This window comes from Chiloscyllium plagiosum, chromosome 2 (assembly GCF_004010195.1).
Source record: "Chiloscyllium plagiosum isolate BGI_BamShark_2017 chromosome 2, ASM401019v2, whole genome shotgun sequence".
Taxonomy (NCBI): domain Eukaryota; kingdom Metazoa; phylum Chordata; class Chondrichthyes; order Orectolobiformes; family Hemiscylliidae; genus Chiloscyllium; species Chiloscyllium plagiosum.
Window position 1 is genome coordinate 96,002,762 of NC_057711.1, and position 24,809 is coordinate 96,027,570.

General features: G+C 42.3%; 1 protein-coding gene across 12 annotated transcripts in view; it reads left to right on the forward strand.

Moving 5' to 3' along the window:
- The window catches only part of LOC122562047 (multiple PDZ domain protein), a 368,714-nt gene that overhangs the window by 194,726 nt on the left and 149,179 nt on the right, over nucleotides 1–24,809 (forward strand). For 11 of the 12 annotated variants that reach the window (XM_043714532.1, XM_043714569.1, XM_043714586.1 and 8 more), the window contains 3 exons: nucleotides 3,953–4,151; nucleotides 11,776–11,811; nucleotides 20,844–20,948. In XM_043714532.1, coding sequence (XP_043570467.1) covers nucleotides 3,953–4,151; nucleotides 11,776–11,811; nucleotides 20,844–20,948 — 340 coding nt within the window. The remainder of the gene's footprint in view (nucleotides 1–3,952; nucleotides 4,152–11,775; nucleotides 11,812–20,843; nucleotides 20,949–24,809) is intronic. The other variant, XM_043714523.1, reaches the window with a different exon arrangement.

Below are 24,809 nucleotides of genomic sequence, written 5' to 3' on the forward strand. Positions count from 1 at the left end.
CTCAGCCGCATCTATTTCCAGGACGACCAATTCCACTTCAGAAAGTCCCAGATGGCCTCCTCCTTCCACGATCGCAACTTCCCTTTCCCCGTTGTTGACAATGCCCTCCAGTGTATCTCCTCCACATCGCGCACCGCTGCCCTTGATCCCTACCCTTCCAAACGCAACAAGGACTGAACATCCCTGGTCCTCACCTTCCACCCCACCAATCTCCGCTTACAACGCATCATCCTCTGCCACTTCCACCACCTCCAAATGGACCCATCACCTGAGATATATTTCCCTCCCCACCCATATCGACATTCTAAAAAGACAATTCCCTCGGCTACTCCCTCGTTAGGTCCACATCCCCCACCAGCCCACACCCCACTCCTGGCACCTTTCTCTGTCACCGCAGGAAGTGCAAAACCCGTGCCCACAACACTCCCCTCACCTCCATCCAAGGCCCCAAGGGATCCTTCCACATCCATCAAAAATTCACCTGCACCTCTACTGATGTCATCTACTGCATCCGTTGTTGCCGATGTGGTCTCCTCTAAATCGGGGAGACAGGACACCTTCTTGCAGATCGTTTCAGCGAACAAAATCTGGGACACCCGCACCCACCAGCCCCACCGCCCCATGGCTGAACACTTCAAATCCCCCTCCCATTCCATCAAGGACATGCAGATTCTGGGCCGCCTCCACTGCCAAACCGTTACCACCCGACACCTCGAGGAGGAACGCCTCATATTCCGCCTTGGGACCCTGCAAGTACACGGGATAAATGTGGATTTCAACAGCTTCCTCATTTCCCCTCCCCCCACATTATCCCAGTCCTAAGCCTCCAACTCAGCACTGCCCTCAGAACCCATCCATCACTGCCACCTCTGACCTGTCAACTTCTCCCTCACCTTCATCCACCTTTCGCTTTCCCAGCTATCTCCCCCCAACTCCACCCCATTTACATTTATCTCTGAACACCAACCCACAAGCTTCATTCCTGATGAAGGGCTTATGCTTGAAACGTCTATTCTCCTGCTCCTCAGATGCTGCCTGACTGGCTGTGCTTTTCCAGCACCACACTCTTGACATGGGCCAGTTTGAGCCAAAGGGCCTGTTTTCATGCTGTATAACTCTATGACTCTATAACACCATTAAAACCATTACTTCTGATCTTATCTCATTTAGCAGCCTCCTGTGTGGTACCTTGTCAAAGGCCTTCTGGAAATCCATATAGGTCACATCCTCTGGCACTCCTTTGACCAACCTGCTCATTATCTCCCTTCAAGAATTTTAACAGACTTGTTCTGCATGGCCTACATTGACAAAGCCATACTGACTTGGCTTTCTTTTACCATGAACTTCCAAGTATTTCACAATCTCCTCCTTAATAACGGACTCTAAAATCTTATCAGCAACTGACATTAGGCCTATGATTTCTTATCTTCTATCTTGCTCCCATCTTTAAAAGGGGTGAGTCATTTGCGTTTCTAGTCCTCTGGACCCTCCATGGCTCCAGTGATTCCTGAAACATAATCACCAATGTCTTTACAGACTCTTCCAGTATCTCCTTCCAATTCCTGGGGTATACTCCATCTGGTCCAGGTCATTTATCTACCTTCAGAACTTCCAGTTCTCCAGCAACTTCATCTTACTGGTGGCTATTATACTCCCTTCTGCCCATTGACTTTCGTATGCTGCTGGTGTCTTCTATTGTGAGGACAGATGCAAAATACTTCAGTTCTTCCGCAATTACTTTGTGACCGATTCCAGCCTCATTTTCCAGTGGTCGAATGTCCACCCTCACCTCTTTCTTATCTATATTTTAAAAAAGGCTCTTGCAATCTTCATTTATATTACTATCTTGCTCATTCTTTGATTTTATCTTCTGCCCTTCTTGCGGTTTTAGTTTTCTTGAGCTCTTTTAATGGGTTCCCAATCCACTGGCTTCCCACTCACACTCACCAGGTTTATTTTTTGCAATTATGTTCTCCTTGACATCCCTTAACAGCCATCGTTGGTTTGAGCTCACCTTGTTTCTCCTTCCTGGAGCTGAATTTGTACAGTGCCTCCTAAATGATTCCCAGAAATTCCTGTCATTGCTGCTTTACTGCCTTTCCTGGTATGCTCCCCTTCCCATCAACTCTGGCCAACTCCTCCCTTGTGTCATTGTAGTTACCTCTTACTCCACTATAAAACCATTATTTCTGATTCCAGCTTCTCCCTCGAAATGCAGTGTGAATTCTATCATGTTATGATCACTGCCTCCTTGAGGTTCCTTCACCTTAATAAAGTCTGCGTTATTAGACATCACTGAAATCAGAATTGCCTGTTCCCTAGTGGGCACAACCACAAGCTACTCTTTAAAAAGAAAAGTCTCATAGACATTCCACGAATTCTGTTTCTTGGGATCCATTACCAACAGTTTTTCTAATCCACCTGCATATTGAAGTCTGCCATGATTATTGTTTTAGTGCCTTTCTTCATGCCTCAATCTGATTAACCTCTGCAGATCTGACTATTCTTGTCAGATCCCATGACACTTCCTCCTATGATCATTAATTACTGTGTCCCCACATGTAAAACACTGATCCACCTGTCAAATGTGTGTTGCTCTGTGCTGCAGATGACATTCAAGTTAAAGACAAAAGTTGATGAGTTTGTCCTGACTTTATGACATCCTGAAAGTTTTAGCAGTTTTAACTTTCTCCACCATGTACATGTCTACCCACCTAACCAGATTAACCCCACTGATGCCACCAGAAGAGCCATTGTTCATGATTTTGGAAAGCTGTTTAGAGCCATGAATTGGATGTGTAATGAACTGGCAAGTTGCAGAAGCCATAATACCATCTTTTAATTATTAAATGATATGTAGTTTAAGGTAATTTCCATTGTCAATATTACTAAAAGTCTGTTTTTATTCACTGGTTGTGGACATACACTTCAATTAAAATGTCTTAAAATGCTTCGTTCTTACAAACACTTATTGACTTACAAACACTTACAAACAGCTATTTATATATTGAACTTTCTTACCACCCTTAGCTTAATTGAGGATTTTTTTAATAATAAAATTGAGCATTGCACTTGCTTAAATGATCTTTCTTGTACTGTTATACAAATAATTAGAGGATCTTGCTGAAATAGTGTTGAAAAATCTCAGCAGATGTGGCACCATTCATGGAGAGAGAAACATAGTTAATATTTTGTGAACTGTTAACCTCTGTTTCTGTTTCCATAGATGCTGCCAGACCTGCTGAGTTTTTCACCGCACTTTGGATGTTAGAAATCTGAAGTAAAAACAGTGTTTTGCTTTAGTAAACTTGTGCTGATTCCTTTCAAAGCAGAAACTCTACCCCAAATGAATCAGTCCATCTATGGGTGTTACTTTCTACTGCTGTAGCTAAGAAACTGTCTGTGGCACAATCTTGTGAAGGAAATTTATTTTATTAAAAACTGACAATTTTTTAAAAATTCATATTTTTAAACAATCAGGAATGTTGTTAACATTTAGTTGCTGTTCCAATAGATTATAATGTAGGAATTAAGCTAACAGATTTGAATGGAAAGGCGAGCATGTTTTTCTTTGAGAGGAATTTCTTTGGTGTTCTATCTGTTGATTTTAATTTCTTTAAGTAGGTTCATTGCTTGAAAAATCCATGTTTTGCTGTTAATGAACAATTAATGAACTATTTCCAGTTCTTTTGGGACTAATGAAATGTTGGTAAAGGACGTCAGCAATTCGTAATCAATTTCAGATTAGTTCATTTGTAATACTTTGCAGAGATCAGAGGAATTTGAGTTTTTCTCTTGAAATGTCTTTCGAATATTGTTGTTTTCCTCAGGTAATTAAATACATTGAGAAAGCCAGAATTATACAAGTAGGTTCATTATACAAGTGTATGGAAAAAATGGCTTTTTGTGTTAAATGGCTAATGTTATTTCACATTTCTTCCTAATCTTGTAGGAATGACTGTGAGTGCCAGTAAGGATGGCTCAGGAATGATAGTGCGTAATATTATTCATGGTGGATCCATCAGTCGTGATGGCCGAATTGGGGTAGGTGACTCCATCTTAGCAATCAATGGGGAACCAACTACAGACCTCACCAATGCTGAGTCTCGTGCAATGCTTCGAAGATACTCTTTAATTGGACCAGACATAACGTAAGTGGCAAAAGAAAATTAAGATTCAGATAATTATTGGTGTGGTGGAAGGTTAGATGATAAAAACAAGACGTTTTTAATGGTTAAATCCCTCTGGCAGACGGCATAGCAGGGACTTGAGACAGTAATATATTGAAACCATTTTACAGGCTATATGAATACATACAAATGTAAGTAATAATACAGAAAATCAAAACACACAGAAAAGTACACAAAATATGTCATGCTTCATCCTTATCCCACTGCTTTTATACCACTTGAACTCATTTTTCTTTAATGTACTGTAGAATGCCCTGAAGGCCGTTAGAGCTGACAGCAGCAGAGTGATGCTAACACTAACACTAACTGTCAAAGTTGCCCAGAAAGGTTTCCTAACATATATGGTGTGAATATACCATTTACGGAAGCCAGTTTGAATCTGATGCAAAGTCAGTGGTTTCTCCAGGGTCCAAAGCGATGCACCAAGCAATACAGGCAGGCAATTACTTTGAAGTGTTCTCACATAATAAAGCAGAAGATAAACTGTACTGTTCTTTTAACTTAAAATTTCAGCATGAAATAATTGATTGTGAAACATACAGGTTGAAAGTAGATACTGAAATATGAATTGAATAAAAGCAAAAGTCAACAGTTTCACTGTTGATATGCTATAAAAATTAAACAATAGATTACTATTTAAATCATTTTGAAAATTGCATGAAAAATGAAAGCAATTCTACCCTAACATCTCAAAATATTTGAAGAGGAAAATAAAATTTAGCAGTCATTCAAATAGTATATCAAAGAAACATTGATGCAATTAGACAATCTGAAGTGTTGAAACTTGGGCTTTAGTTTTGGATATTTGTGTGCACTTAACTAGCCATGACTTTGCCTCAAACTTATTAAATTTGGTTCTTGGGATTTCATCTTGAGAGCCAGGTAGTCCCTGTCAATTTCTCAACTTGTTGTCTTGCTCACTTTGACTTTTGTATGAAAACAGTGCCAAGAGATGTATATTTTAAATCAAACCAATTAAAGCTCTTATGAAAATGTTTATTTTCCTCACAGAAGTCCTTATCCAAGGATAGCTTGACAAGCTATTAGCATTTGTCCACATTCAACAAATCCTTAACCTGTTTCACTGGGGGTGGGAGAGAGAAGAAAACAGAAGTAAATTTAGGCTGTTGATTAAAGAAAGCCCAAGCCAAAAATATTGGGAAGTGTAAATTCAACCTTTTTTTTGGAATGAGTAAACTGTTACTGCCACAGTCAGGTATTTTTTTCTTCCATTTCAAAATACAACTTTGTTATCAATGGATTTTCTTGGGAAAAAGTGCACTATGATTTTTATCTCTTCACATTTGACACCAGTAGGATTCCCAAGCTTGTGAATTAACAAAAAGTCAACCATAAATACGCCTTCATTTTTGAAAATCTAATCTTTCTATTCAGTGGATTAGAATTTATTTTTCCTTTTGTATTTTTGATAACTAATTGCTGCTTTGAAATATTTGATATCTTAAACATTTAACAATTTTAATTAGTGTTTCATATTTTCATCACATTTTATTTAATATTGAATTATTCAGTTGACTGCAACATTTAGTATATCAGTGTGACCTCATTACTGTTATGTAATGTTATTTCTAAATGTAATGTTATTTCTAAATGAGTTTGTCACGCATACACTCGATGATGAGGATCTGCAATTGTAATGTGAAAAGCTAGCATACCAATCATATACAGAGGAACCTCGATTATCCAAATGAGTTGGGTGGCAGTATTTCATTCGGATAATTGATTATTTGGGTAATCGGTTTGACCTTAAACAAGAAGCCATACTGATCTAATGCTGTGCTCTACTGGAGAGTTTGTTTAAATCTATAATTTGAGTCTGCTATTTAAACAAGTTAATCTTTGCATTCTGCAAGTTGCTAGTTAAACTGAGAAGGACTAAACCCTTACCACATCATAAATATATGAAATTTCAACAAGTAAGCTCCCGAGCAGCTTCCACAATCATGAGAGCATTTGTCAGTTTCTGCTGAATGCAGTGTCGCAATGGAAAGACAGAAGCATTGCCTCACGAATATGTTTACCTTCTCTTCCATTTTATCCATAAAAGCCCGGTAAAGTAACGGGAATAAAGCAGTTACTTTTGCAAACGGTTATGCAACTAACCCTTACGTTAAAAAAGTCCAGTCATTGTTGCTTCTTGTGTTTCTTGGGTTTTTTTCCAGCTTTTCACATATTCTTCAGTACAAGTAATCCAAATTCACTTATGTCTTTGATGTAATGTTTTTATGCGACCTTGTGATCTTGTTCAGATAATCTGAATTTTGGATAATTGATATTCGGATAACCGAGGCTTCTCTGTATCTTTATTCTTGTTGATTATGGTCCTTGAAAACGTAGAGGTAAGTAGATAACTAACAAATAACTCTTGACCCTTTTTGAGAGAAATGCATCTGGCTTACTTCCTCTTTAATGGAACAGCTGTTTCCACTCGGTGAAACCAGAGGACACAGATTTAATAAGTACAGGGGAAATTCAGTGAAATGCTATCAGCTGTAACTCAGTTGGGAGTGTCCTTATCTCTGACCCACAAGGTCTCAGAGTCAAGTCTCACATATTATCTGGTCTTTTCTTTAACTTAGGTCGTACCCTAACTGTATTTAAATTTCCTGTGAAAATCCAACAATCAACTTTTGAAATATCATTTTTATAAACAAACAGACTAGCAAAAAGGGACTAACACAGCACTTCAGCTCACCTTCCATTGGAAAGGAAATGAGCCGCAGGAGGCTGGAAGAACACAGCAAGCCAGGCAGCATCAGGAGAAGTCAGTATTTCAGGTGTAACCCTTCTTCAGAACTGGGGGTGGGTGTAAGGGTGCAGATGAAGGGGGTGGAGGACAGGGTTGGTAAGGTGGGGATAGGTAAACACCGGTAGAGGGTGCAACCTTGCTGGCCGAAGGGAAGAATGAATCCAGTTGGTGGCATGAAGGAAGGGTCAATGAGAGGAGTAGGAGAGGGAGGGAAGTGAGTCAGGTGATGGGAAGGGAGAACTCAATGTTGAGTCCTCTGGGCTGCAGACTGCCCAGGCAGAAGATGAAGTCTTGTTCCTCCAACTTGTGGTCTGATTTGTTGTGGCAATGGAGGCAGCCAAGGATGGTCATTTCGGAAAGGGGTTGGAAAGGGGAATTAAAATGAGCGGTGGCTGGGAGGTCAGGTCGGCCCCTGCAAGGCCAGCTGAGTTGCTCGCAAAACTTTCCCTTAGTTTATGTTTGGTCTCCCCAATGTAGAGAAGGCCACATGGGGAGCACTGGATACAGTAAACTAGGTTGGAGGAGTGCCAGGTGAACCTCTGTCTTACCTGAAAGGACTGCTTGGGGCCCTGGATGGAAGTGAGGGGGGTGGGGGATGCCAGCACGTTTTGTATCTTTTCTGGTTGCAGGGTAAGGTACCTGGGGGTTCAGCAGTATTGGTGGCGAGAGTGGCGCGAACCAAGGATTGTCAAACAGAACGGTCCTTGTGGAATGCATAGAGGGGTGGGAGAGGAGAAGATGGTTCTTGGTGGTGGGGTCTAGTTGGAGTTGGCGGAAGTGTTTAAGGATAATGCATTGGAGGAGGAGAAGACTTGTGGGTGCTAGGTGAGGACAAGGGGAATTCTGTCTTTATTACAGTTATAGAGGGGTGGCTTTAGAGCAGTGGAATGGGGAATGGAGGCAGTGCAGTGGAGGGCTGTCTGGATAACAGAGGTTGGAAAAGCACGTTGTTCAAAATAGGTGGACATCTGGGATGCTTGGGAGTGGAATGTCTCCTCATCCGAGCAAATGCAGCAGAGGAATTGGGAGAACTGGATGGAGTTCCTGCAGGATATTAGGTGGGAGGAGGTGTAGTCCAGGTAGTTGTGATACTCTATGGTTTTTTAGTAAATATCTGTCGATCCACCATGTGGTATAAGAAAAGCTCGCAAAACTCTGCTCAACTCACCTCCAGTCTGAGAACTCACTTGCTGTTTGAAATCTGCACCCTGGTTCCAGCAGCCTCCAGGCCCTGCCCCATGCTACTACTGCCGCTGCTCCCACCATTACCCATGTGGAGACTTCATCCAGCACCGGGTCTCTCCAGTCCAAAGCTACTTCCAGTCGAACACCGCTTGCAGTTGCAGGTTGGTTACCAAGCCTTTGTGACCACCTACCGAGTACTCACCCGTAACCACCCGTGCACTGCTGTCCCGGATTCTGCTGTAGTTTCTCCCCGAAACACTTGGACTGGCCTCGATTTTCCTCCAACTTCTGCCTCCACTTCTGGCTCCGCCCACTCTCCAATCAAGACTCATACTCCCATTTCCCAGGGTCACCCCGGGTCCCACTGCACACCAGCTCTCCCTCCTCAACCATCCACCCCCAAAATGCACCCGTCCCTCCTCCTGTCCCTCTTCACCTCACCCCCCCGCACCCCTTCCCACCCCAGCCCACCCCACTTCCAATCTCCTTTTTCTCCCACATGCACCTCTCTCCCCCACCCCACCACAGCACATCCAACCCTCACCTACCACGTGCCATCATCTTCCGACACCCCTCTCCCTTAGTGTCCTTGGTACCACCCCCCGGCCCTCACCGACCACAAACTCGCTGAGGCTGAATGGTCCATCTTCAGTAAAGGGCTCATGTTTGTGCTCCTCCGCCCCCATCTCAACGAATTTTGTACACGCCATGGTGTGGAGCTCTGCTTCTGCTGCCTCTGCCTCCGCCTCCGTGCTCCTTTGACAAAAACTCCCAACCTCCCTCTGAAAACCCCTTCTTCCACCTCCAACCTTCCCCATCCACCTGGTCACTTTCCCACAGGCCTTGTATCTGCTCTAGACCTTTTCATTGCCGACTGCCAATGTGACAACGGCTGTCTCAATTCCTCCACCCTACCTTGCACATTTCACCCTCATGCCCTCTAAACGTGCAGCGCTCCAATGTCCACACTAACCCCCAGTTAACTATCAAACCCGTTGACAAATGTGGAGAACATACCTCTGTCGCACTGGCCGGATGCCAACTCTCCAACACCACGTCTTACCTCCCCCTTGACCACAACCCCACCATGATGCAATAGGCCAAAATCATTCGCCTTGTCCTTGCCTTCATTGCCTCTGGTGATCTCCCCTCCACTACCTCCAATTTCATAGTCCGCCAGCCCTGCACTGCCTGGTTCTACCTGTTCCAAAGGTCCACAAGCCTAAATACCCTGACCGACCCATCGTATTTGCACGCTCTTGTCCCATCGACTCACCTTGTCCTATCTTGACTTCATCCTCTTCCCCCTTTGTTCAGGCATTTCCCACCTACATCTGTGACACCAACCACACCCTCCACCTCTTCAGTAACTTCCAGTTCTGCGGCCCCAGTGCTTTATCTTCATGATGGATGTTCAGTCCTTATACAGGTCCATACCCCACAAGGATGGCCTTCAGGCCATCAGCTTCTTTCTCTTCAACAGACTTACCCCGTCCCCCTTGTCCAATACCCTCCTCCGCCTCACTGAACTAGTCCTCACCCTTAATAACTTTTCCTTTAACTCCTCCCATTTCCTTCAAATCCAGGGGTGGCCATGGGTACTCGGATGGGCCCCAGCTACACTTACCTCTATGTTTACTACATTGAACAGTCCTTCTTCATTACCTACACATGCACTGTGTCATTAAATTGATGACTGCATCAGTCTAACATCCTGCGCGCAGGCTGAACCAGAGCACTTCATCAACTTCTCCCAAAACTGCCACCACACCCTTAAATTCACTTGGTCCACCTCAGACTTCTCCTTCCCCTTTCTTGATCTCTCCATTTCCATCTCTGGTGACAGTCTCCAGATGGATGTTCACTATAAACCCACAGACTCTGACAACTACTGGACTACATCTCCTCCCACCCAGTATCCTGTACGAACTCCATCCTGTTCGCCCAGTTCCTCTGCCTCCCTTGTGTTTGCTTGGACGAAGAGACTTTCTACTTCCAAGCATCCCTGATGTCCACCTATTTTGAACAAAGTGCTTTTGCCTCCTCTGTCATCTAGACAGCCCTCTACCACACCATCTCTATTTTCCATTACACTGCTTTAAACCCTCCTCTCTCTAAGCACAGTAAAGACAGCGTCCCCTGAGTCCTCACCTAGCACACCACCAGTCTCCTCGTCCAACACATCATCCTTAAATACTTCTGCCAACTCTACCTGTGCCCCAGCACCAAGAACATCTTCCCCTCTCTTCCTTCTGCAAGGACCGTTCCCTTCGCCCATCCTTGGTTCGCCCCACTGTCCCCACTACCCCCTGAAACCCAAGGTACTTTCCCCTGCAACTGTAAAAGATGCAAAACATACTGGCACACCACTCCTCTCACCTCCATCCAGGGCCCCAAGCTGTCCTTCCAGGTGAGACAGAAGTTCACCTACCACTCCTGCAACCTAGTTTACAGCATCCGGTTCTCCTGATGTGGTCTTCTGTACATTGGGGAGACCTAACGTAAACTAAGGGAAAGTTTCACTGAGCATCTCAGTTGGGGTTGACTAGACCTCCCAGTCACTGCCCATTTTAATCCCCTTTCCCACTCCCTTTCCGACATGACCATCTTTGGCCTCCTCCATTGCCATAACGAGTCAGATCACAAATTGGAGGAACAACACCTCATATTTTGCTTGGCCAGCCTACAGCCCGGAGGACTCAACGTTTGACTTCTCCAATTTCAAATAACCTCCCTTCGCAGACCCTCCCTCTGCCTTCCATTCCTCTCATTGACTCTTCCTTCTAGCCACCAGCCGCATTCATTCCTCCCGTCAACCAACCACATTGTACCACTCTACCTGTGTTCACCTATCCCCACCTCACCACCCTGCCCCTCCAAGCCCTCTTTATCTGCAGCTGCCCTTACACCCACCCCCAGTCCTGAAGAAAGGTTACATCCAAAATGTTGAGTTCTCCATTTCCTGATGCTGACTGGCATGCTGTGTTCTTCCAGCCTCCTGCTTGTTGACCTTGGATTCTAGCATTTACAGGTTTTTTGGTCTCTAAGAAAATTAGATAAGCAAAGTAGCCAGCCATACTGAGGATTTTGTTCTTACTCCATAAATAATTATTTGAAATTCATTGAATTAAACCCTGATGAATGCACATGCAGCAAAAATAATTATGTTTTAAAATATAATTACAGAGCTGCAAGGTAAAGTGAGGCTATGGTATTATGGGGCTAGGTGGATTAGTCATGGGAAATGCAGGTTTTATGGGATAGGAGAGTAATTTTGGGTGGGATGGTCTTTGGAGGGTCGGTGTGCACTTGATGTGCTGAATAGTCTGCTTCCACACTGTAGGGATTCAATTTTTATGATTCTGTGCTAATTAAATAACTCTTTCTCGTGCAAACATATTGAATAGAATGTGTGTATCCTCAGTCCTATGATTCTGTATATGAAATCACAGTGGAATAGATTTATTTTGTAAATGGGCTTTATGAACACACAAAGTACTCTAATTTTTTTTGTGCATGCATTGCTAGTTCATATCCAGACTTTTAATGTGTGTGCATCTTTCATGAAACTTGCACGTTATATGCCACTAGTGCAAAAGATGCTGCATCACAATACTTTTCGCATTCTAGATCTCCATGTGCACCTGGTGATGACCCTTTTTATGTGTGAGTATTAGAGTGTTTTAAGAAACTGCTGCAAGTACGTAAAATGATAAACTATCTTTTTAATAAACATTGCATGCCTTAATCATGTTTAGTTCACTGGTGACCTTCAATCTTTCAGGTTCAATTAAATGACTTCATGTTTAAGATTAGATTATTCAAGACAGAGATTTGAAAGATGGTGTATAGTTGTGTTGGATGATAATGTATTCGTTTGCTTCATATTATTAAAATTTAGGACCCCAAAATTTGCAATTCTGGTGTATCTTGGCATGTCCTTGATGCATCACTTAGGATTCCGTGCAGGTTTTCTATAGGTTCTTCCAGACTGAACAATGGTTTCTTGATTTGCATTCCAATGTAATGGGTGAATCTTGTTATACAAGTAAGGCTAGAAAATTGGCCATTTAGGTCATGTCAACATCTCGCTCTTCCTAATAACAAATACTTTTCTCAACAAAACAAAAGTGGGAATATATGGTTTTATGCTGTTGATAAAGGGGCAGGTGAAACATATTCCATGTCTAAATTATTTCTAGACTCAGCTATTCCAGTGGTCTCCTGGGAGACTTCTCTTTATCACTTTATTTAAGCATGAACTCTAATTTTGGTCTCTGGTTCCCACGTTCCACAACAGGGTGGCCTTGCATGAGCAAAGAGACCTTGGAGTGCAGGTTCATAGCTCCTTGAAAGTGGAGTCACAGATAGATAGGATAGTGAAGAAGGCGTTTGGTATGCTTTCCTTTAATGATCAGAGTATTGAGGATAGTAGTTGGGAGGTCATGTTGCAGCTCTACAGGACATTGGTTAGGCCACTGTTGGAATATTGCATGCAATTCTGGTCTCCTTCCTATTGGAAGGATGTTGTGAAACTTGAAAGGCCTCAGAAAAGATTTACAAGGATGTCACCAGGGTTGGAGGAGGCTGGGGCTGTTTTCCTTGGAGCGCTGAGGCTGAGGGTTGACCTTATATAGGTTCATGAGGGGCATGGATAAATAGACAAAGTCTTTTCCTTGTGGTGGTGGAGTCCAGAACTCGAGGGTATAGGTTTTGGATAAGAGGGGAAAGATATAAAAGAGATCTAAGGGGCAACCTTTTCACAGAGAGGATGGTATGTGTATGGAATGAGCTGCCAGAGGAAGTGGTGGAGGCTGGTACAATTGCAACATTTAAAAGGCATCTGGATGGATATATGAATAGGAAGGGTTTGGAGGGATATGGGTCGGGTGCTGGCAGGTGGGACTAGATTGGGTTGGGATATCTGGTCGGCATGGACGGGTTGGACAGAAGGGTCTGTTTCCATGCTGTACATCTCTGTGACTGGAATGCAAAAACATTGAAGGAGACATTCCAGTTCACTACTGAGGGACTGCTGCACAGTCAGAGGTGCCACACTTAAGATGAGATTGTTAAACAGGGAATAGTGTGAACTCAAAAAAGATATTAATAAGTTGGTGAAGTGGACACGTAGCTGGCAGATGAAATTCCATGCAGAATAGTGACGTGATGCACTTTGGTTGGAAGAACACTGAAATGAAATATAAAGTAGGATGTATGGAAGGAGAGTGCAGAAGTGATTTACTGGAATGGTTCATAGTTTGCAAAATTTTAGCTATGTGGGTAGATTGAAGAAATTGGGTCTGTTCTTCCTGGAGAGAAGGAGCCTAGCAGGAGATCTGGTTGAAGTTTTCCAAATCATGCAGTTGGCTAGAGTGGGTAGAGTGAAGTTGTTTCTGCTGCTTAAAGTAATAAGAACAATAGGACATAAATTTCATTTGTACATCAATTTAAGGAATAACCTTTTTTCACACTGAGTTGTTTAGGTAGAGAATGCATGGCCTGAAAATGTGGTGGAGGCAGGTTCAGTTGAGGCATTCAAAAGGGCATTGGATTTTTTTTTAATATTAAAAGTGTGCAGGGATATGGGGAAAGGCAGGAGATCAGTATTAGATAATAAAGCTGGTACAAGCATGATTAGCTGGCTGATCTCATTCTGCTCTGCAATAATTCTGTGATTTTGAGGTTTGTGCTCTCAAATTGTTGGAAAAGATAGCATGACACTTTTGAAGAAGAGCATAGCCGTTGTCCTGATATCCTGGCCAGGACATATCTCTCAATCATCATGATAAAAAGAAAAGACATTATCTAGCCACATTGCATTGTTTTTGGGAGCTTGCTGAATGAAAATTGGCCACCACAATTTCTATTCTCCAGTAGTGACTGCTGTTAAAAGTACTTTGACTCTAAGCCACTTTGGTGCATTTGATGATCATAAAGTATTCTATAATGAATTCAGTTCTTATTTTTGTCCTCAATTCCCATCACCCCTCAGTTTATGGCTCTGCTTAGGTCCTAAAATTTAGATTACATCTTAAATCTCTCAACTTCATTACCTGTCTCAGATCCTTTAAATGCTTCCTTATATCTACCTCTGGTGAAGCTTTTGTTCATCCATCCTAATTTACAAGTACTGTAATTATTTAGGAATAAAGTTTTTTTTAAAAATTACACTATTGGTGGCTTGTTTTTCCTTCAGTCATTCCCTGTGGTAGAGGTAGCAGCCAGAAAACTAAACAGCTAATCCTACATTTGGTCATCACAAAGCAACAATGTAATTTAACAAAGCATGACTTAAAGCAGTGCACTCACAATCATTAACTAATACTGTTTCCATTTGAGAGTTCAGAACTATGTGATTGGTGCTGTAGTGTTATATCTCACCTTCTCAAATCCTGCTTTTGAATTACTTTATTGCAGTTAAATTAATGCTGTATTTAAATCACTTCCCCATAAAGGATGATCTTTTTGAAAGATTTAACTTATTTCAGAGAAATAAGTAGTCTGCATCTAACCTAGACAAACAAATTATTCTTTGAACCTGGTCACTAAGGCCTGAGTTTCCACTCCTCATGCAGAATATGAACTGGAAGTTCAGGTTTTTGTTCTGGGTGAGTGCTTATTTCATAGGAATCAGGCTGGGTGGCCCTAGAACTAATGTGGAGGTGGGCTGGGCAGGAACTTTGATTTAGTGCTCTGGAATTCTTGATTTTTTTAAATCAATGAAACATAAAACAACCCACAGCCCTCACCCCTTATCCACACAAGAAGTTGCCAATTCATGCACCCAACACTCATTCTCATGGCCACTCATGTCTCTATGCTAATCTTTGCTATGTCTTCCTCCCATATTCATGGCTGTTTATAGCCCCAGTATCAACATAGTTCCAACTCATGCCAAACCATGCTCCCTCATCTACCTTCCTTCACATAAGAATGACACGGTGGTTCAGTGGTTTGTACTGTTGCCTCATAGCGCCGAGACCGAGGTTTGATTCTAGCCTAGGGCATCTGCCTGTGTGGAGTTTGCACATTCTTCCAATCTCTGCATGGATTTCCTCTGGGTACTCTGGTTTCCTCCCACAATCCAAAGATATGCAGATTAGGTGAGTTGGCAATTTTAAATTATAGTGTTCAGGGATGTGTAGGTTAGGTGCATTAATCAGGGGTAACTGTAGGATAATCGGGAGGGGAATGGGTCTGGGTGTGTTAGTTTTTGGAGGCTACTTTTGACCACTCTTCGGAGAGTTTGGTTTGGACTTGTTGAGCCAAAGGGCCTGTTTCCACACTGTAGGAATTCTGTTTAAAAAAAGAACTAGGAATAGAGGTGGGCAATTCAGCCCCTCAAACCTGCTCCACTATTTGATAGCATCATGGCTGATCTCGCCTTGACTTCAATTTAACGTTCAAGTGCTGTTATTAACCATTCAACTTCTAGTTGATTTAGAAATGTCTATCTTTGAGGTAGTGAATTCCACCGATTCATGACCTTTTCAGAGAAATAATTTATCCATGCTGTTCATTATCCTAAAACTATGACTTTGCATTCTTGATTTCCCCACAGGAAACGTTCCTTCTACAACTACTTTGTCAATCTTCTTTAGCAGCTTACAAACCTTGATAAGATCTCCTACCATCGTTCTAAATCCCTTGAACCTTCATGTCAACTCTCTCTATATGCACTGTGAGCAGACCTCAGGACCTATGCTGAGATTAAATAAAGTTTCAAACTGTATTGCTGGCTTGGTTCTTTTTAAAAAGCCCTGCCATTGTGTAAATCCATTCACACTATTTACATTCCTTTGGTGCTTAATTGATTATAAAAACAATCATTGGAATTGGAAGGTCATGTTTGACAATTTGATTGAAGTTTCTGAGAAGGTATCCAGGAGTGTTGAAGGTTAGTTATGATATGATCTAAATGGACTTTAACAAGGATTTTGAATCAGTGCATCAGCGTAGACTAATCAAGAAAGTAAGGGTCTGTGGGATGCACGGAAAAGTGGCGTACTGAATCCAGAATTGACTGAGATGAAGAAAGCGCAAGGTAATGGGAGAGGATATTTCTGAGACTGGAAGTCTGTTTTTGGTGGCTATATTTAAGACTTGGTGTTGAGGCTTTGTAGTTTGTGATTGCGACTAAAATGCGGGAGGTATGGTCAAGAGGTTCACAGATGGCACGAAAGTTGGTAGGAGGAGGATAGCTGTAAACTGAAGGAAAATTCAACTGTCTGTTCAGATGAGCAGAGCATTGGCAAATGAAATTCAACCTGGAAAAGTGTAAATTGATGTATTTTTGTAAGAGTTGACCAAAAAAATAGACAAGGACAGTATGGTGATTATTGTGCAGTTCTGGTCGCTGCACAATCAAAAATGTGGAAGTTTTGGAGAGTGTGGAGAAGAAATTTAGCAGAATGTTCCTGGATTAGAGTTTATTTGCTGTAAGGAGAGAATGAAAAAAATTGGATTGTTTTCACTGGAAAGTTGGAAGCTATGGTGCGATTTATTAGAAGTATGTAAGATCATGAGGGGCATGGGTAGGGTGAGTGGAAATGTCAAATATTAGAGGGCGTAGGTTTAGGGTGAGGAAGGAAATTTTTTTGCACAGTGGGCAATAGGTGCCTGGAACAATTCTGCCACCTATAGTCAGACCCCACTACCAGAGATATATTTTCCTCCCCACCCCTAGCATTCCACAGAGATAATTCCCTCGTTAGGAACACGCTCCCCCACCAACTCACCCTCCACTCCTGCACCTTCCTTTGCCTCATCTTCTGCCCATGGAATCTCCAATCAGTGTTGATTTCACCAGGTTCCTCATTTACCCTCCCCTTCACCTCATCCCAGATCCAACTTGGTACCGCCCTCTTGAACTGTCCCACCTGTTCATCTTCCTTTGCTTCCCACGCACCATCATCCCACACCTATATCTACTCGTGCCTTCCCAGCTACCTTCTGCCCAACCCTACCCTCCACTGCCTTTATCTTTCAGTCGCCTCCACCCCCCCTCCCACCCACTCCACATTCCTGATGAAGGGCTCATGTTGATTCTCCTGCTCCTCTGTTGCTACCTGACCTGCTGTGCTTTTCCAGTGCCATAGTTTTCAGTTCTGATCTCCACCATCTGCAGTCATCACTTTCTCCTGGGCCTGGAACAAACTGCCAGGGGAGGTGGTAGAAGCAGATGCCGTTGCAAGGTTTAAGGACTATTAGGCAGATGCATTAATAGATAAAGAATGAAAGGATATAGACCATGTGCGGGCAGATAGGATTATTTTAGAATGGCATTATGATTGGCACAGACACAGTGGGCGGAAAGGTCTGTCCTGTGTGGAACTGTTCTATGTTCTATTTGGAGAGGTCTAACTAGGCAAAGGATCACAATATGAATATAGGACCTTAAAGATATTGAAGATCAGAAGGATCTTGTGCATATCCACAGATCTCTGAAGGTGCGTGGATGAGGTGTTTAAGAAGGCATTTGACTTGCCTTTGTTAGCTGACACGTAGAATGTAAGAACAAGGAGGATGTGCGGAACTAAGTTAGAAGTCAAACAACATCAGGTTATAGTCTAACAAGTTTATTTGAAATTTGTCGACAGCCTAAATAATAGGTCTCTGCAAATAAGCAAAGCAAAATCACTGAGCAGAAACTGATAGCGAAGCTCCATACCCATGAAGATTGCCTGAACTGTGTCCTTGAGTTCATGTTGCGCTTGATGTGACCTCACCACACTTCTCTATCTGTAAACTCCTCCTTACTGTCCTGTTTTGACATTATCACTTTGATAAATTATGATCTCTCTACCTTAATTAGATTGTATAGTTTTGGTTAGACCTTTGCTTGGTATTCAGCTGTCAACACTTTATTCACACAGTCTGACACTCTTCATCACTTCAGAGAGCTACTGTTTAGTCTGTCAACACTCCACTCAGCCAATTTGTTTGATCTTTTGATCTCTCTGCCCATTAATTTCTCTGCCTATAAATTCTGTGCCTGTGTGCTTCTCTCGCTCTCTCTTCACCTGACAAAGGGGTAATACTCTGAACACCTATGATTTCTAATAAACCTGTTGGACTATAACCTGGTGTCGTCTGACTTCAAATCTTGTCCACTCTAATCCCAACATCAGCACTTCCACATCAGTTGTGGAACTCAACATGTTGGTTAAGACATTATTGGAGTTCTGTGCAATTGTTGGTGCCAAATTATAGGAAGGATGTAATTGCATTGGAGAGGATGCATAGGGGATTATTTACCAGGATGTTGCCTGGGCTGGAGGATTTGAACTATGAGGACGAGTTGAGTCCACGTGGAGCACTGTAGCAGCTCCAAGACGCACATGTTGGCAGCAGTATGGTGGTGTGTTAAAGTGGCAGGCAATTAGAAGTTCAGGGTCATTTTACAGATCAGAGTGAGACTCAGCACAATCTGGAACAGCAGCATTTCATATTCTACTTAGGACTGTGTAACCTTCAGGATTCACTAAGTTCAATAATTTTAGAGCCTGCCCATCTCCTTCCATGTTCTTTATCCATCCCCACACTCAGACCCTATCATGATGTGGACTGTTTTCAGCACAGCCAATCTATTTTCACATAGTCAGGGTCCAATTATCATCTTTGCTCCTTTGGCTTACTATCCCACCATTACTTTGTCTGCCTTTTTTTCTGTCTTTCTGGGCTTTCTACTTAGTTTTAGTCCATCATTCAATCAATACTAGTTTTTTGAGGTATGGTTTGAATGATATCTCTCAACTGGACTAGATGCGAATGAGAGGGTAATAAAATAATTATGCTACATATTGGCTAGAGTAGCAAAGGTACTCTGTTTTATTAGTATGATGCTGAATGTGATTTTTATGCTCGGATTTTGGGATCAAGTTGATAGAAATACTAATTTGAAATGCATCAGATGTTTTCAGATCTGTAGTCAGATGTTCAGAGTAGTAATGCTGTCTTCCTTTCTAAAATGAAGAGCAAGCATATTTGTGGTTTGAAATCTACCTTTAAAATATTTATCCTTTTGTAGTTTGCTATATATTTCAGAATGATTTTTCAAACAGAAAATGCAATGCAAACACTAGTTGTAATGATTTGAGGTGTATCTGGATAAGTTTGGAGTTTTATTTTATATTTTTAAAACTTAGCATGGGGTACTGGGCTAATGGTCGGATACTTGGTAGTGTGGATGAGCAGAGGGATCTTGGTGTCCATGTACACAGATCTCTGAAAGTTGCCACCCAGGTAAATAGTGCGGTGAAGAAGGGATATGGCGTACTGGCTTTTATTGGTAGAGGAATTGAGTTCGGGAGTCCTGAGGTCATGTTGCTGTTGTATAAGACTCTGGTGCGGCCGCATCTGGAGTATTGTGTGTAGTCTTGGTCACCATACTATAGGAAGGATGTGGAGGCACTGGAACGGGTGCAGAGGAGGTTTACCAGGATGTTGCCTGGTAGGGTATGAGGAAAGGCTGAGGCACTTGGGGTTGTTTTCATTGGAGAAAAGAAGGTTTAGGGGTGACTTGCTCGAGGTGTACAAGATGATTAGGGGTTTAGATAGGGTTGTCCGTGAGAACCTTTTTCCACGTATGGAGTCAGCTATTACGAGGGGGCATAGCTTTAAATTAAGGGGTGGTAGGTATAGGACAGATGTTAGGGGTAGGTTCTTTACTCAGCGAGTCGTGAGTTCATGGAATGCCCTGCCAGTAGCAGTGGTGGACTCTCCCTCTTTATGGGCATTTAAGCGGGCATTGGATAGGCATATGGAGGATAGTGGGCTAGTGTAGGTTAGGTGGGCTTGGATCGAGGGCCAAAGGGCCTGTACTGCGCTGTATTCTTCTATGTTCTATGTCCTTCATACCAATTGAACAAAGCCATGATAGCAGGTTTCCAATTATGCAGTTTTATGCTTTTTAAGCGAATACAAATAAATCTTGAAGAAGAATTTAAGTTATTTGAATTTAGTAAATAGGATACTGAGAAGGTATATGAGTGAACCTATCTGTGTGGAAAACAAAAAAAAACAAAAAAAGAATATAGAGAACTCATGGAATACCAAATAAAAGCATCACATGAATGTGGCATGAAAACAAAATGATTTTTCTTTTCTATTCCAAATGGAAAGTGCTGGAGGAATTCATCAGGTCGAGTAGTATCTGTGAAGAGAAACAGAGTTAATGCTTTGAGTCCAATATGTCTCTTCTTTGGAACTCAGACTTTGAATGAAGAGTTTAGACTCAAAATGTTCACTCTATCCCTCTCAATACAGATGCTGCAAACCTGCTGAGTTTCTCCAGCACTTTGTTTCTATTTCAGATTCTCTAGCATTTGCAGCATTTTGCTTTTATTTTACTGTTTGTAATATATTCATGGCTGTTCTTCTATTCAATGTCTCTAAGCCATAAAATCTAAGTTGTGAATATGAAATGCATTTTGAAACATAATTTTCAAATGTTTATTTAATAGATCTGAACAACTTCAGAAAATCCTTTTATTAAGTCAAACTTTACTTTAAAATAATCACTTATTTCCAAATCACTTTTTAAGAGCCGAAAAGTATTTTGCATATCCCGAGCGGTCCTATTGATGCAGTCATCCCTTCGCCATTTTTTCAATCCGTGAAGATTTTAGTAAAATGTGTGATTTGTATGTTTATTAAAAACTTTATTTAATTATATTTGCCTTATTTTGTTGTAGTGTCACATATGTGCCTGCAGAGAACTTGGAAAAGTATAGGATGATCATGAATAGACAGCTTGAAGGAATCACCACAACTAATGCATCATCACTGCTCTCTGCCAGGTAAATCCTAGTTTATCAATCAAGACAGTTGTGATGTTTTTTGAAAAATTTAGAGCATACTTTTTTTAAACAAAACCGAAATTGCTGGAGAGACAGCAAATCTGGCAGCATTTGTGGAGAGGAAGCAAAATTAATGTGTCAAATCTAGTGACCCTTCTTCAACACTAATGGAAGCTCAGAAAAGGTGGTATATATGTTAAGGATGGGGTTGGGAGTGTGTGGTTGGGTGGTTTAAAGGGACAAGCAATATGTGGCGATTGAGCCTAGTTTGCCTCACTGCCTTTCTCTCCCTCTGTCATCCCTAAACCTCCTGTTCCTTAACTTTACATCTAATTGGTCTGAATAAATGCAGAATACATTTTAAGGGGCAAAACTGTGCCTCCTCTTGGGAAATAAATACAGGACAAAGAGATGATAATGGGTGAGTATTTTGGGACCAGTACCGTAATTCTATTAGTTTTAAAGTATTTATGAAAAAGGTTAGGCCTGTTCCACAAGTTAAAATTCTAAATTTGGGAAAGGCTAATTTTGATAGTATTAGAAAGGAACTTTCAAAAATTGATTGGGGGAGGCTGTTCACGGGTAAAAGAGCATCTGGCAAGTGGGTGGCTTTCAAAGGCATGATAATGAGCATTCGGATACAATGTGTTCCTGTTAGTGTGAAAGGCAAGGCTGGGAGGAGTAGGGAATGCTGGATGACTGAGATTTGAGTCTCTGGTCAAGAAAGAGAGGGTGGTGTATGTCTGGTATAGACAGCTGAGATCAAGTAAATTCCTTGAAGAGTATAGGAGATATAGAAGTACAGACGAACCTCGATTATCCTAACGAGATGGCTGGGCACTACTTCGTTCGGATAATCGATTATTTGGTTAATTGATTAAATGCCTTTCCTCTGGTGCTTGGAGTTTTTAAAGTCTACTCCCTGTTTAGGAGACAAGGCAGCAGCACAAGACATGTGAGCTCCCGCCCCGTCCCTGTCCAACACCTCCCGCCCTTGTCCAGCACCTCCCCAGGGCAAAAAGGAGACAGATAAGGTAAATGAAAATCCAAAGAAATTCTGCAAGTATATTAAGGGCAAAAAAGTAACCAGAGAGAGAATAAAATCCCTTAAAGATCGAGGCCATCTGTGTGTGGAACAACAGGAGATGAGAGAAAGACATAGAAGCTAGATACCTTGCGAATTAAATCGTGATATCTTGAAAAGAGTCCACACTACAGCAGAGGCAGTGCGGGAGATCTTGAAACACACAAAGGTGACCTGATCAAAGGTATGATAGGAAGTGTGGGATGTTAGAGAAGAAATTGTGGGACCCCTACCAGAGATATTGGTGGGCGGCAGTGCTGCCTCACAGCGCCAGAGACCCGGGTTCAATTCCCGCCTCAGGCGACTAACTGTGTGGAGTTTGCACATTCTCCCCGCATCTGCGTGGGTTTCCTCCAGGTGCTCCGGTGTCCTCCCACAGTCCAAAAATGTGCAGGTTAGGTGAATTGGCCATGCTAAATTGCCCGTTGTGTTAGGTGAAGGGGTCAATGTAGGGGAATGGATCTGGGTGGGTTGCGCTTGGGCGGGTCGGTGTGGACTTGTTGGGCCGAAGGGCCTGTTTCTACACTGTAAGTAATCTAATACTTGAATGAGCAACAGCCACAGGCAAGTTGCTAAAAGACTGGAAGAAGTCTAAAGTATCAACAAGCAAAAGCCAGGGAATGGCAGACATGTGAGCTTGTCACCAATGATGGGTAACTTGTTGAATGGGATTCTGAGAGACAGGATTACATGCATTTGGAAAGGCTGGGGCTGATTAGGGATAGTCAGCATGGCTTTGTGTATAGGAAATCATGTCTCTCAAACATGAATGAGTTTTTTCAAGGGATGACCAAGAAGGTAGATGAAGGCAGAGCGATAGATGTTGTCTACATGGACTTTAGACAAGGTTCCATATGGCAGACTGATTAGTAAGGTTAGATCACATGGGAACCAGGTAGAACTAACCAACTGGATACAAAATTGGCTTGATGGTAGGAGACAGAGGGTGGTGGCAGAGGGTTATTTATCGAACTGGAGGCCCGTGACCAGCGGTGTGCTCCAAGGATCAGTGCTGGGTACACTGTTATTTGTCATTTATGTAAATGAGTTGGATGACAACATAGGAAACATGGCTAATAAGTTTGTGGATGACACAAAATTGATGGTATAGTGTACAGTGGTTATCAAAGATTCCTATGGGGTCTTCATCAACTGTGCCATTGGCTGAGAAATGGCAGGGGGAGTTTAAATAAATGTGATAAACCAGAACAGAACTTCCACAGTTAATGGTAGAGCCCTGAGGAGTGTTGTCGAACAGAGACCCAGGGGTGCAGGTACATACTTCCTTGAAAATATAGTCACAGGTAGACAGGGTGACGAAGAAGGCATTTGGCACGCTTGCCTTCATAGATCTGAGCATTGAGTACAGGAATTGGGATGAACTGAAAATGTGTTGCTGGAAAAGCGCAGCAGGTCAGGCGGCATCCAAGGAGCAGGAGAATTGACGTTTCGGAAGAAGAAGGGCTTATGTCCGAAACGTCGATTCTCCTGCTCCTTGGATGCTGCCTGACCTGCTGCGCTTTTCCAACAACACATTTTCAGCTCTGATCTCCAGCATCTGCAGTCCTCACTTTCTCCTACAGGAATTGGGATGTCATGTAGTGGCTGTGCAAGACATTGGTGAGGCCACATGTGGAATACTGCATACAATTCTGGTCACCCTGCTATAGGAAAGATCTTAGTAAACTGGAAAGAGTGCAAAAAAGATTTACTAGTATGTTACCAAAACTGATGGGTTTTGGCATATTTTTTTTCCCTGGAGCATAGGAGGCTGAGGGGTGACCTTGTAGAGGTTTATGAAATCAGGGGGAGCATAACCAATATCTTTTCCCTCGGGTAGAGGAGTCCAAAGCTGGAGGGCAAAGGTTTAAGATGTGAGAAGAATGATTTAAAAGGGACTTGAGGGGCAACGTCTTCACTTAGTAATTCGAATATGGAATGAACTCTCAGATGAAGTGGTAGAGGTGAGTACCATTACAAGATTGTAAAAGCCAATAAAAGTACATGGATAGGAAAATATAGAGGGATGTGGGCCAAAGGGAGGCAAATGGGGCTAAAACATTTCAAATAATCAAGAATTTCACATTACCTTTTAAGAGTCTAAAATGTACTACAGATATCCCAGGAATGGGATACAGTGGCTCAGTGGTTAACACTACCTAATAGCGACAGATACCTGGGCTTGATTCTAGCTTTGGTTGCTATGTGGAGTTTGCATATTCTCCCTCTGTCTGCTTGGTTTCCATCAGGTGTTCAAGTTACCTCCCACAGTCCAAATATGTGCATGTTACTTGAATTGGCAATGGTAATGTTGCCCTCTAGTGTCCAGGAATGTATAGGCTGGGTGGGTTAGCATTGGTAAATGACTGAGGTTATGGGGAAAGGGTATGTCCCTCATCAGTCTCTTCTGCAGCAAGGTTGGATTGACTAGCCTTGTTTCCACTGGAGTATAGAAGAATGATGAGTGAATCTTGAATAGCCTTGACAAAGTGAGCACTGAAAGATTGAACTAAGGAATATTGTTTAAAAATTAGGCATTGCTTTCTCAGGACAGGTGAGGATGTATTTCTTCTGTCAGGGTTATATGACTTTGGAGCTCTCCACCTCAGAAGGTGATGGAGAAGGGTAGATTCTTATTGGAAAGGGGCTCAAAGGTTTGCAGGGGTGAATGGAAATATGGAATTTAAAACAAGTTGATTTTTCTTGAATGGTGGAGCAGGTTTGGTATCAAATGTTTCACTTCTACTATTTTATATGCTTGTAAATGGTCGTGTGGT